Source organism: Choristoneura fumiferana, chromosome 29 (assembly GCF_025370935.1).
Source record: "Choristoneura fumiferana chromosome 29, NRCan_CFum_1, whole genome shotgun sequence".
In the NCBI taxonomy this organism is placed as follows: domain Eukaryota; kingdom Metazoa; phylum Arthropoda; class Insecta; order Lepidoptera; family Tortricidae; genus Choristoneura; species Choristoneura fumiferana.
Genome location: NC_133500.1, coordinates 3,880,087 through 3,893,358, shown reverse-complemented (window position 1 = coordinate 3,893,358; position 13,272 = coordinate 3,880,087). Strand labels below are relative to the sequence as shown.

At 33.9% G+C, this 13,272-nt stretch overlaps 1 protein-coding gene across 4 annotated transcripts in view; it reads left to right on the top strand.

The window, feature by feature from the left end:
• The window catches only part of sns (nephrin adhesion molecule sticks and stones), a 382,036-nt gene extending 375,461 nt beyond the window's left edge, over positions 1-6,575 (top strand). For 2 of the 4 annotated variants that reach the window (XM_074109579.1, XM_074109580.1), the window contains exons 28-29: positions 196-305; positions 1,960-6,574. In XM_074109579.1, the coding sequence (XP_073965680.1) occupies positions 196-305; positions 1,960-2,217 (368 nt within the window). In that variant the 3' untranslated portion in view covers positions 2,218-6,574. Of the gene's footprint in view, positions 1-195; positions 306-1,959 lie in introns of all 4 variants that reach the window. The other 2 variants (XM_074109582.1, XM_074109581.1) reach the window with 2 other exon arrangements.
• The last annotated feature ends 6,697 nt before the right edge of the window (positions 6,576-13,272 follow it).

Below are 13,272 nucleotides of genomic sequence, written 5' to 3'. Positions count from 1 at the left end.
CGATTCCGAAAAACAGTTCTGAACATAGGCATCCATCAAAGACCTTTACAAGGTCATCTGATGGGCAGTTCATTGCAGTTGGAATGCAATCTGTGTAATGTCCTGAGCGTCACCGACACGTGTGTGTATGAAACTATATGTATAGTTGTCATAGGAGGTTTGCGTAGACTAAGTCTAACCTTATATTTCTGTCAGCAGTTCCCCTGGACCGGCAGTCGGCGGGCGGCACGCTGCGCCGGCGGCACGACAAGATGGCCGCCGTGCCGCCCCCTGACGTCACCGTGCTGCATCCCGGCTGCAACCAGGTATTTTTAACAAGGTTTTGTTTAAAATGGAGTCATCATCATCCCAGCCTATATACGTCCCACTGCTGGACACAGGCGTCCTCTCAGAATGAGAGGGCTTGGGCCGTAGTTCCCTCGCGGGCCCAGTGCGGATTGGGTACTTCACAGATACCATTGAATTATGATTGGTTATTTGGAGTCTTTTTGTATTTTTTATTTCAACTCCAAATTTGTTACTTTTACGGGTATCCCGTGAAACCATACGCACGCAGCACGGATTGCTGAGGACCTGGGTTCGATTCCCAGCGCTGGTCTCTTTTTCTGGTTTTTCTGTGCATCCATGTCTCAGTTTGTATTTTCGATACCATTGAATTACTTCACAGGTAATTGTGTAATTTTGCACATGAATCTCATCTCACAGTGACACAACCGTACACCATGCTACCAGTTGTTAGACTAACGAACCACAACCACCGTTTTAATTTGTCACTGTAACTCCCCAAGTACCCACATATATTTTATGAAACAAAACAAAACTACCCACAAATTATTAATAAATTTTAACCGTCCTTCAAAACTACCTTGATTTTTATTTATTTACTGTCGAGGCATGTTTTATTAACCACCATTGCTGAAATTAGATCCAAGCCGTAGCAAGGGAGATGAAACTAAATTTACCTGCTCATTAATAATAGACCCCATACCTACTGTTGTATCTAATTATCTCCATGCATTCTGAAACATCACATGAACACGCATATTTTGCATAAGCTTAGCTATCGTAAGGTCGCGGGTGAGCAAGGAAATTCTTTTAGTTCCTAATATTATAGTTATTTACGTAAATCTCGCGTCAAATTTATATGTCACATAAATTTAATGAAATGAGTTGATTGATTAGCTGCCTGGGCCAAGCAAGTGGAACGTATTATAAGCTGAAGTGATTATCATCATCATCATCAGCTGGAAGACGTCCACTGCTGGACAAAGACCTCCCCCTTAGAACGACAACTCGCCCCTGCATCCATCAGTTGCCAGTCTCACAATGTCGTCCATAATGATGATGATGATAGTACCAAATAACATATTAATTCCCATTTCCAAAACACAATTTCAAATTTAGACACGACTGCTTTTATCCGGCACACAGAGCTAAGCCCATTTGACAGCCTGAGCCTTTCGCGAATTGGGCGCATTAATCTTCACATTCAACACTAGGCCTGTTTAAGATTATTGTAATACTTTGGGCTCAGTGGGTCGGTGAACTTTGGGAAGATAACGAACATAATATAAAGGCGATGACTACAAATAAATTGTGGGTCAAAAACACATTTACACGCATTTTTCAATCTCTCGGAACTTAATAAGCTGTGTCCCTCGTTCTAATTAAGAGGAGATTTGTGCCCAGTAGTGGGACATGTATACACAGACATGATGATAATGCTGGAAAAACAAGGAACTATTTAAAATCATCATGTTTTTTTTTCCAATATCCCTGACATCGAAGTCCTATGAAAAAAAACCTATTTGTTTACTTAAGTGTCAGGGATACAGATGTTTTTTTCTCTCTAAGATCTGACTGAATCAGACCACTTCTATTTCACTACTATATTTTTCCCTTATTCCTATGCAAAGCGCTAATACCAACGTGAAAACTAACCAACCAACTTTGTTCCAGCACCAGCTTTCGCAAACGCCCATCCCGAAGCAGCCACAGTCCATCCTCAAGGACCCTTCAAGACACAAGTACGGGAACCAGTACGGGAGCCCCATCTCAACAAGCACCCCGCAGAACAGCAACTCCAGTCAAATCCTGACAGTCCAGAACCTAACCTCAGATGTGCCTCAATACGGCACAATAAGGAAAGAAAACAAAAAACAAAACGTGACTATAGACGAATCTTATAACAAACGAAGTGAAACGCATGTGGTGTAATGTGTTAGTGTGTACATAAGTGTAGTTAATGTAGATAGATTTAAAATTATTCATTGTGATAAGTGAGCGTTGTCCGCGGTTATTACGGGGGTGTATGGGAGGCTGGAGGTAAGTGTACTAAATGCGCCAAATATAGGTAGAGCTATTACTACTTCTATTCATTGGATCCTGTGTTATCTAACTGTTGATCATCCGCAGGGTTTATGCCTTGGATGGTATGAATAAGGAAAAATATGAGCTTTTGTTTAATATTTGAAGTGAATGAATCAGAATAACCAGTGCCGTTAAGGTATACGGAGCCTTTGGTTATTAAGGAATATGGGGCACGATTGATAAAAAAAACTGTAAATACCTATGTCTCTAACTTCTAAGATCTCCGTGAGGTCGGGGATCATGAATATAGGTCTTGTGTGCCCTTGCGGTAATACTGGACGATATTGTTAATGACATTGTTAAAATCATATAGCTTTAAAGGATTTGATTGTCTTTTAGGGCATTTACTTCAAAATATAAGAAGAAGATTATAATTTTCTTTATTCATAGAGCCCTAGTCTATCTAAAGAACTAGATGTAGTGCAAAAAGGACTTACACATGCACTACCGGTGACTATTATAAAGGTTACGTTTATAAACCAAGGATGCCATTGGTGACAATCTGTCAGTATCACGGCATAATGTGCTCTGAAATAATAATTTTACTAGTCGCTAAACACGATTGTTTTAAAGTTTTTGTGCTCACTGGCTAACAATAATACAAGACGTGTTTGAGTCAGTTTGACTGAACACCTCTTTAAAAACAATTCAGTAGTTTTTAATTGAAGTCGACATTATTCGATACATGTAATATGACAGGCATTAATGAAGTCAATTTCATCAAAATTCCAACAGTAAATTATACGCCTAAATGTACCATTCGTTGATTCAAAATTATTTAACGACATAGTACAGTGAAAAAAAGAGATGGATAAATGAATTCACGTGATCTTAATGCTGATTTCTTACTAAAAGCAAACGCGGTACCTACTTCCCGTAGAAAATAAATGTACTTAATAATAAAATTGTAGAATGAACTGCTTTAATTATTTTGGCAAAAAATAATTTCACGTTGAGATACAAGTCATAGGTAGTCCGTGATTTTATATTTTAAACGTTACTCTTTAGACTCGTTTCAAAGCTAAATTCCCATTGGCTATGAGATGGGACAATCGGTCCCATTCTGGAGCTGGCTACAAAATGGGATTAAAGGAAAGTTACACAGGATCCAAGATATTAAGGCAGTTTCTAATGAGATAGAACAGTCAAGGGCAAAGATATCGACACGGCCAAAGTTGCAAAAATATGTATACACGACTTTATGCACTTAATATTAAGGCCGTGTATACATATTTTTGCAACTTTGCCCGTGTCGATATCTTTGCCCTTGACTGAACAAACATGAACTAAAAAAAATACCATGGTGTTTTTAACTTGGAAAAGATTTGTTATAAATAAGCGTTGAATTACCTATTTATGTACATTGTAACTAGGTGCGGAATGTTTTAAAGTCATGCCATTGTTTGTAGATATAATTATACGAAACATAATTTGTCAATTTTAAAAATTGTTTTTATGGTAGTTGCGATGTTCATTTATGTGTTTGTCCCTCAATGTGTACAAATGTTTTTGAACAGATATTAATTTTACAAATGGATGGCTGACTTTGAAATGAGTTTCCGTTAATGACTGCATCATTTTCGGGAGTAAGCCCCTTGATGATTCGACTGACTTAATTACTATCAATATTATTGTAATTTAATTAACGTCCATTCTTAAGCGAATTATTGAAAATACTTCTTTGTCCAAATCGTAATGATTTAATAGTATTTAAAGATTTAATTTCGTAATGTTGGCTTAATTGAAACGATTCCCTTTGATGGATCTCTTTTAAGTTTTAATAAATATTCTTGTTAATTATTGTTAATTGTAGATTCTTCTTGATCTGTTTATGAAATTTATGGGAAATTCTGAATTTGCCCGGCGGTGTGATCGTCGATTGTTTTTAGAATTGTTCAACTCTGGAATAGTGCATTTATTGTTATAGTAAAATGAAAATTATCTGTTTCTTATTTAGGACCAAAATTGATGAATCAATTCAAATTAGAAAATTCATGGATTGTATTTTCATTTTGTATTGTCTTTTGTAATCCATATTGTTGTTTTGTGCGATTATGATAAATTTCAATAATGACTATGTATTACTTAACTATGTGTTACTGCCAAATTTTCATTCTTGTAACGTTCAAATGTACATTTTTAACTAGATTTAGTTTTCCATATCTTCGCCAAATGTAAATAAAAATAATACTCAAATCGCGAACTGACAATAAATGTAAGTTTTATTGTTTAATTTTAATTTATGTCCCGCTTAGAATACTGTAAATAAATTATTTTTAATTTTTTCTATTACATTAATAGCTTTTCTACTCCAAAATTTAATCGGTTTTAATACAGATACCAAAGTTTTTTACTAATTTTTATTTTTAAGTTATTAAGCTACTTGATTATTTTTATTTTATATCTTATATTTTTTCGAAGTTGTAACAATTAAAAACGTTGTCATGAAATGATTTTTATTAATCTTAATTTTGTATTTTGATTGAAAAAATCAAATTGGAAATCCATCCACTGAAAAATACGATTTCTTATACAGAACAATATTTACTGTTACATTTCGGATTTAAATAAAAAACTAATTATGAACGCTTTTGTTTTATTTTCCATTTTATTTGCATTTTTTTATGTATGAACAGTTACAATCCAAATATTAAAAACATATCACGCAGTTAATGTTATTTTCGCAGTTTTACAATAGGTTTAGAAATTACTTACACTTTATTTTTTTAACCGACTTCAAAAAAGGAGGAGGATCTATGTTCCAATGTTTATATTTTTCTTTTTGTGTCATTAAAAACATAACATTTTTTTTTATTGAAAAGTGCCAAACATGGATAACCTGCCATAGATCTAGTGATTAGTAGATTTTGAAGCTCAAAAAAAATGTTTATTGAAGTAAAACTTTTTTTAACAATATTTTGATGAGCGTGCAGTGTAAAAAGAAGCAAATATTTGTCAAAAATTTCATTTGCGTTAAAAGCAAATAACGAAATAACTACAAATTGTTAGATCTGTGGTATTTTTTAAAACTTATAAATAGTATTTCTAGCTAGAAAAAAAATTGTAGCTGTGTCGTACGTCCCAAGAAGAACTTAAGTATAAATATAATTAGTAAATAATTAAATTGTGCCTTATACTTTTACGCCATTTTGAAAATAAAATATCACTTAAAACTAATGCCAAAACTTAGATTAATTAATGGAATACGAAGTTCTTAGAATGTAAGAGTGCATCATTATTTAGTAAATTAATTAAATTAATCTTTTTCATCAATTCGCTTGACATTTACGAGTTATGAAATTTCAGGGGTTTTTATACAAAGCAAGACTGAATTATGAAGCTGTTTACGTTTTTGAAGGTTATTTCGATTAAATTACTTAGTAAGCTTTAGACACATTGAAGCTTAGCCTCCTGCGGCTCACATTATATGTGGCAACTCATGAGAGACAACTCTTAAGTGGCAACTCATGAGTGGCAACTTTTGAGTGAATAATTTAGTGCATTGTCACTCTTAATCATTTAAAACATGACAAACTGTCTTAGTTTTGTTTTTTTACTGCAATAAGGTATCTCGTTCGGTTTCTTTTGGGCTTGACCATTCTTTCCTAGAACACAAGGTATTTTTTTACCATCCAAACTTTGAAGAGACGATAAAATTACGAATGAAAATGTGAAATATTTCAAAATAGTAAATAAGGAAATGAAAATCTGAGATTAAAAAAAACTAAAATACTATTGGCTTGTGCAAACGATTACAATTTAGGGTGTTTTTTTTTAAATAATTTTGATTTATTTAAATTTAATTAATAACATATCAAAATTTGGATGATTAAAAATGACTTTGTATTTACAGGATTATTTGAAAGTAGATCCCATGTTTAAATCTGATATTGTTACCGAGGTTGTTAACCTGTACTAACTAAAAACAGGATATTAAAAATGAAAACTGATTGCCTAATCCTATTGTAATATAATACAATATACTTATTTCAGGCAAGAGACAAAAACGACACCAAGGTGGTTCAACACCAACTTCCGCAAACTTTCCTTGTCAGGCAGGTCTGTGGATGAAAATTTCGCTCTCGCATCGATCTATTCAGCCACAAAAGACGTTGTGCTGTGTTTTAATTATCGAACCTGCCCACTTAATTTTACTAGACGTTACAAACATACAAAATTACCTAATCTGAATCGGAGAGGCTTCACGCTCGCTTAATCAATGACAGACCATTTATATATAAGATAATGCTCTGGTTAATGTAAACTTGGAGAAATTATAAATATCAGCCCCCCTCATGATCTGTAAGTTTCAACGAAATTGGAAAAAAGTATAAACAAAAAGTCCCGTTAGACGGGTACACTTAGGAGCTACGATGCCACGGACAGACACACAGAAACACGCATTAAAGAGCGGCCACATCGCTGCTTAAAAAACCACGACGGTACGGAATAGCAGTGACGCATCGTATGCGCACCGTTTTTATTGCATTCTCTCCACACCGCTGCTTAAAATAAACAAATGGTGCGGAATCGCAGTGACGTGCCGTAAACGTCAAGAGTTTACCGCATACTATCCACCAAAAGTCGTATGCGTATTTTGAGCAGCGGTGTGGAGGGCATGCGAAAAAAGCGATGCGCATACGATGCGTCACTGCGATTCCGTACCGTCACCGGTACCCTTAGTGTAAGTTTTCGGTTACAAAATACGTCTCGATCGCGTTCGCGTTAAAATCTCAATTTTTATGGAAACACGAACATCGCATACGTTCCGCTAGAGGCGCTGTTCGTATTTCAATAAAATAATACAATAAAATGTTTAATAGTAACATACCCACTCTGATGATCCGTCTAAGGTTGGGTTTTCATAGATTTTTCTCTATAATTTTATTACTTAAAATCAGTAATTAAATAAAAATCGCAAAAAAAAACAGAATTTGCATAAATATTTAATAAGGTAACTAATTTTGAAAACCAGTGTTTCAATCTTCTCGTGGGATCTACTTTAAATTTCTATAGGTGCTTGTTTTAACATTGTTTAGTGATATCTACAGTACCTAAAGGCCAACAACCCGAAACAACTTTACTTACATGCATGCATAATTCATGCAAAATGACGTGCATGGAATAACAAATAGCTGCATGTTTTGTTAACATCGCTATCAAAAACAAGACCGGATAACTAAATTTTAAAAAAGCTTAATATTTTCTAAATAGTTATTATAATTCTGAATTATTGAATATACTTCGTTTTTTTAGCATTAGAAAGAAAGTAAGCGATCTTGACATTTCTTTTCATCGAAAAATACTTTTGAAAAATAAATGACAGCAAATATTTAACAATAAGCAAGGGCATTATGATCATTTACATGCTTTTGGTATCGTAAGTAAAAGTTAGTTTTTTTTAAAACGTTCTTCATTAAAAAAACTTCAAGATTGTTTACCCTTTTTCTAATGCTAAAAAAACGAACTATAGTTTTGGCAAATTAGTTTTCGTTATGTTGCATATATTAATAAATAAATAAAAAAATAAAAAGTGTTTATTTAGCAAAGGACACTTGTTACAGTTCATGCGATTTAATGTTACTAGACTTTTTTTACCTTTTTTTTCGAATAATATTGTCAAAAGACTGATTTAACTTTTTGTTTATAAACTCAAGAGCTTGTCATCCGTAGATTTAAGTGCTAATCAAAACGTTCAAAACATATTGTCAATACAGTTAAATTAAATAAATAGTTTAAAATACGTACTTTGAAAATAAAACATGTCAACCTTTCTTTAATTTATTCAAAAATTAAAAGGTTACGATAAATATTCAAATGTCAAAATGGTTAAAGGAATCGTCAATCTTTTTAAGAAAACTTTTTAATTGTCATCTCAGTCAATTATTAATAAGAAAACGTGTTTTATTTTCAAAGTCCAAGTAAATGTTAAAACTCATTAAGTTTAATTCATTAATCTTTACAAGTACCTATTTTAAACAACTAAATTAATTAACCCTTTTCCAACTCGGTAAACTTGTGAAGATGTCTTCAAAAGTTTGAATTCAAAACATTTGCGTTCTATGACAATTTATTTCGGATCCTATTTTCAGTTCAATTAGAGCACATATTTTATTTAATATTTGAAAATTTAACCTTATTAATAATGTCTCTGTTGTTGCTAAATTTTAAAATTAAACAATCATCTTGATTCATTGTAAATTGTACTCACTTGTTAAGAACGTAAGGTTGTAAATTGCTCGATAATTCCAAATGTGACTTTGATATTACGTAAAGCTCATCATGTAATCAGCATAATTGAATTAAAGACGTATATGTTAAGAAAGACTTATTTTATTTGCTCTTACACTAAAGGGGACGATTTAAATGGCCATTTACTTTTTAAATAAAAATATTTTTTTCAGGGCAGAACCCCTTGCTGCTTAAATCGTACCCCTACCTAACCCGTAACCTTTCTATAGCTCGATTCACAAGAACGATCACGAATGAATTGAATGAGAGAATGATAGTGTATTACGAGTACAGTTTGATTCCAAAAGCAATAATATCGTTTTGAAGAGCGTTTATACCTGCTGAGCTGGCAACGTTGCATTTTTGACAGTTTTTCTCGATTATTCCATAAAAATTGAATGAAAATTAAAAATGTGGTGTGTTAGAAGTGTTCTTAATATATCATTTAATGTGTCTACTGTAATAATTACTTATTCGTGATAGACTTTTATATTCTTTTAAAACCGGCCAAGTGCGTGTCGGACACGCCGAAAATAGGGTTCCGTAGTCATTAACAAAAAAATAAGTAAGTAATATTTTTCTAATTTCGTATTTTATACGGAATCTTCCAAATTTAGGTATATTTTATACCTTAAGGCTGCTATTTTTACTCTTAAACTACTAATAATTCTCAAGCAAACTTAGCCGTTATAGTTTTCCTTGAAATTTTGACATATTTACTACCATTGTGATTTTTTTCAAATTTTTCCACCCACCGGTTTAGATTTTAGAAGGGGGGGGGGACGCTCGATTTTAATGAAAATTTGCACTTTAAAGTTGAATATTATGCAAACAAATCACTGAATCGAAAAACCGTTTTAGCAACCCTGTAATAATTTTAAAAGACCTATCCAACGATACCTACCAAGAGCGCAGCCTAAGGTATCGCCAATATTTGGAACAATTATTTTTTCTTTTACAAATATAAAATTTTACTCGCAAATGTGATGAAAAACATTGTATGTTGCACGGGCAGTACTAGAATTACGAACATCGACTCATTAAAACCCTCACTCTTCGACCTTGGGCTTCTAATAGACTCTCGTTCGTAATTCCTTATTTACCGCCTTTAAGACACAATGTACTATTATAGTTTTTTATTTATTTATTCAGGAAACCAACCAGCCTTAATTAACAACAATTGTACACTTAACTAAGATATTACATACATGGCGAATAATAGGTTACCACAGTAGGTAATAATAGTAACTAGAACATTCGTTTATGACAATATAGATACAGTAGGTATGGATTCACAACAAATAACATACGAGTCTCAATCACTAATATCTATGAGTGAAGCAAATATAATTAATTATGTGTGTGTGTGTGTGTGTGTGTGTGTGTGTGTGCGCGCGCCAGCAAACTGTATTCAAATTCAATAACATTTATTTTTAAGAATACAGTAAGTAAAATAATCTTGAAATAAGTTTAGCACAAATGTATTAGGTTGCAAGCAACCGTACAAATATTTAGTTTAGTATAAGTTTGGTAGTTTGGTTCTGTTAGTCAAATTACTTAAGCTATTTCGGTACCCTAAAATATCCTTAATTATGCAGAAATGCAGTTAAGTTTGGTAGTTCGCTGTTGCGTCGTTGGTATGCAGGCAGGGGCTAGATCTAAACCTAATATGCTAAACACAGGGCAAACGTCAAACCCAGAGCTTGTCGAGCGGAGGGTGGGAGGGAAGAGCGGTAGCGGAATAAATTGTAGCTTAGTTTTTTCAGTTTACCGCAGTGTAACCAACAGAATAGTAGTTACTTTTTACATGCTTTTATTTAACTTAATCTAATTTTTTACTGATATGTTTAGTGTATGTTTTCTTTTTTAACTGTTTTTTTTTTATTTTGAGACAATAAATCATTTCTTTCTTTCTGTTTCTTATGAACCTGTTTAACTTAAGATATTTTTTAAATTTATTATGACTTTGAAAATGCACTGATCTAGACTCAAAAGAAGTGTCCTTAGTCAAATCTATTACAACCGGTGACCCAGAAGAACCTATTGCCGGTCGTGTTGAGGAGACGTTTGGTGCTGGGATTATTTCGTCATACAGCCGTTGGGTGTTCTCGGCTTCTTGGCGTTCAATCTGTTCCTGTAGTTGGCGAACAAATTCGTGGGAGGCGGCGAGCTCATACTCGAGCTCGTCTACTCGTTGAAGTGTTTGCTCGTGAACGTCACAGCACTGTTGTAATTTGCAAACTGTTTCCAGCAGTCAGTCGCGTTAAATAAATAAAATATATAAATAAATAAATATCAAGGGACAATTCACACCAATTGACCTAGTCCCAAAGTAAGCTTAGCAAAGCTTGTGTTATGGGTACTAAGCAACGGATAAATATAATTATATAGATAGATACATACTTAAATACACACTAAACTGCGCGAGCAGTCTCGGGTAAAAGCCAATATGAAATATCAATAAATCTCTTAGTCTTTCATTTCACACCACACTCGCCGAGTTCGACTACATATTGAGGTTCTCTAAACAAGAGCCCACTCAGGTCGGCGCGTTGCTCAATATCAGTGGACATTCACATCTACGATTTGACTATGAGTGGTTTACTGTAGCTGTGTAATATTTCGGCAATGAGGACTCTTTGTCTCACTAGATGGCGCACTGTTGCGTGAGGTTTTTAAGTATGACTTTAAAGTCACTATTACGGGCGTGAAAACAAAGTTTAGATTAAAATTATATTTAATACACCTTAAAACCCTACCATAAAATATCAGCATGCCACAGTGTTGCCTAGTCCCCGTTTTGTTCGAGGACAAAGGTTTCCGAAAGACAAAACTGTCTAAAACACAGACATTCTTTGCCCCGGAACTCATATTTACCATAATTAATTTCAAATATTACAAAATATTCACAAAATTATTCTAATTAGAATACCCGCTTAGCTCACTTAAAAACTATGAGATTTGACAAATCGGAAACTCACGCTACACTAGCGCCTCTAGTGGCGAATTCATTCGCGATAGCCCTCATTACACTGAGTCGTTCGCCGCATGCTGCATGCGGCGACCGCAAAAGTGTAAAGACCAGTAGTCGGCCGCATTCGGCGAGCGATAGCAGGGCTACTACGAAACTCGAAGTTCGTATCGTACCGTCCCTCTCGCTCTCGTATTAAATAGTATAAGTGTCAGAGGGACCGCACGACACGAACTTCGAGTTTCGAGTTTCGTAGTAGCCCTGCTGCTGCCACCGCCTTAATATGGCCGCCGCAGTAGACGGACAGACTAATGTAAAGGCGGTAGTCGTTCGCCGAAGTAGTTTGAAACAAGTTCGGCGACCGCATTAGGTGAACGACGCGGTATAATTGCCGCTTAAGGTTTATTTCATTACATTCATTTTAGTAATAAAATCATCGACATAGCTCGATGAAATGCGAGTCGAAGTGGCTAAGCGGGCGATGTTGCTTAGAGAACAGTAAATACTGAACACGTAATTTTTCTTTTGTTAGTCAAACAAAAATTACACGATGTATGTCTTCATCATTTTTTTTTTACTTGACAAAAAATATAACCTAACCAACAAAAAGTTGAAAAACCCCTACTTTGTCACTTCAAAGTTTAATATCTCAAAAACGGCTAAACCGATTTTGATGACACATGTCTAAGAACCATCGCTAGAAAGCCTGGTTTCAAATAAAAAAACCGCATTCAAATCGGTCTAGACGTTTAAGAGCTACGGTGCCACAGACAGATAGACAGACACACAGACATACACACATAGCGGTCAAACTTATAACACCCCTCTTTTTGCGTCGGGGGTTAGAAAAATTACGTGTCCAATATTTTGTGATGATCTAACTGAGGGACTATTTAGAATTTATTAGGACACTTGCATATTTTTACATATAAGTATGTACGATGTTTTAAATGACCAACCCTAACCTAACCTAACATTTTTAATAACAATGACCTATAACATTTTTTTGGAAACTTTTGACTAACATGTTGAAATGGATCTTAGTTATCTGACATAATAAAAAATGTTCTATTTTATTCTGTATTCTATAAAGTTTCTACTCGTGTATGTACAGTCAACTGCAAAGATGTCGATACGGCCAAAGCAACAAAAATATGTTTACTCGACCTTAATTTTTAATCAATAAAGTCATGTATACATATTTTAGTAATTTTAACCGTAGCGGTCTCTCTGTTGTTGACTGTACATACACGAGTAGAAACTTTATCGAATGTAAAATAAATAGAATATTTATTATGTCAGATATCCATTACAAAATGTTAGTAAAAAGTTTAAAAAAAAGGGCAGGTCATTAAAAATCAAAATTAGTTTAAAATTAAAACAAAATTAATATACAAAATAATTTATGAACAGGTCCATGCATTAACTGTAACGCAAAAATACAGTTAAAACAGAAAAATCCAAGTATTGCTTCAGACAAACAATACGAAATTGATAAATTGTGCCCCCGGGCGATATTGAAACGGTTGTAAAGTTAGAACTAATTTACTGGTACGAGTATTCCTTGTGCAAGTCTGGTTTTGAGATTCAATTTCAAAATATCAGAAAAAATATGTTCTTGGAAATATTCCTACATTTATAATTAAATGTTATCTGTAAATTCATGGTTCGATTCTACTCGGATAACTTAGCTACTTTTG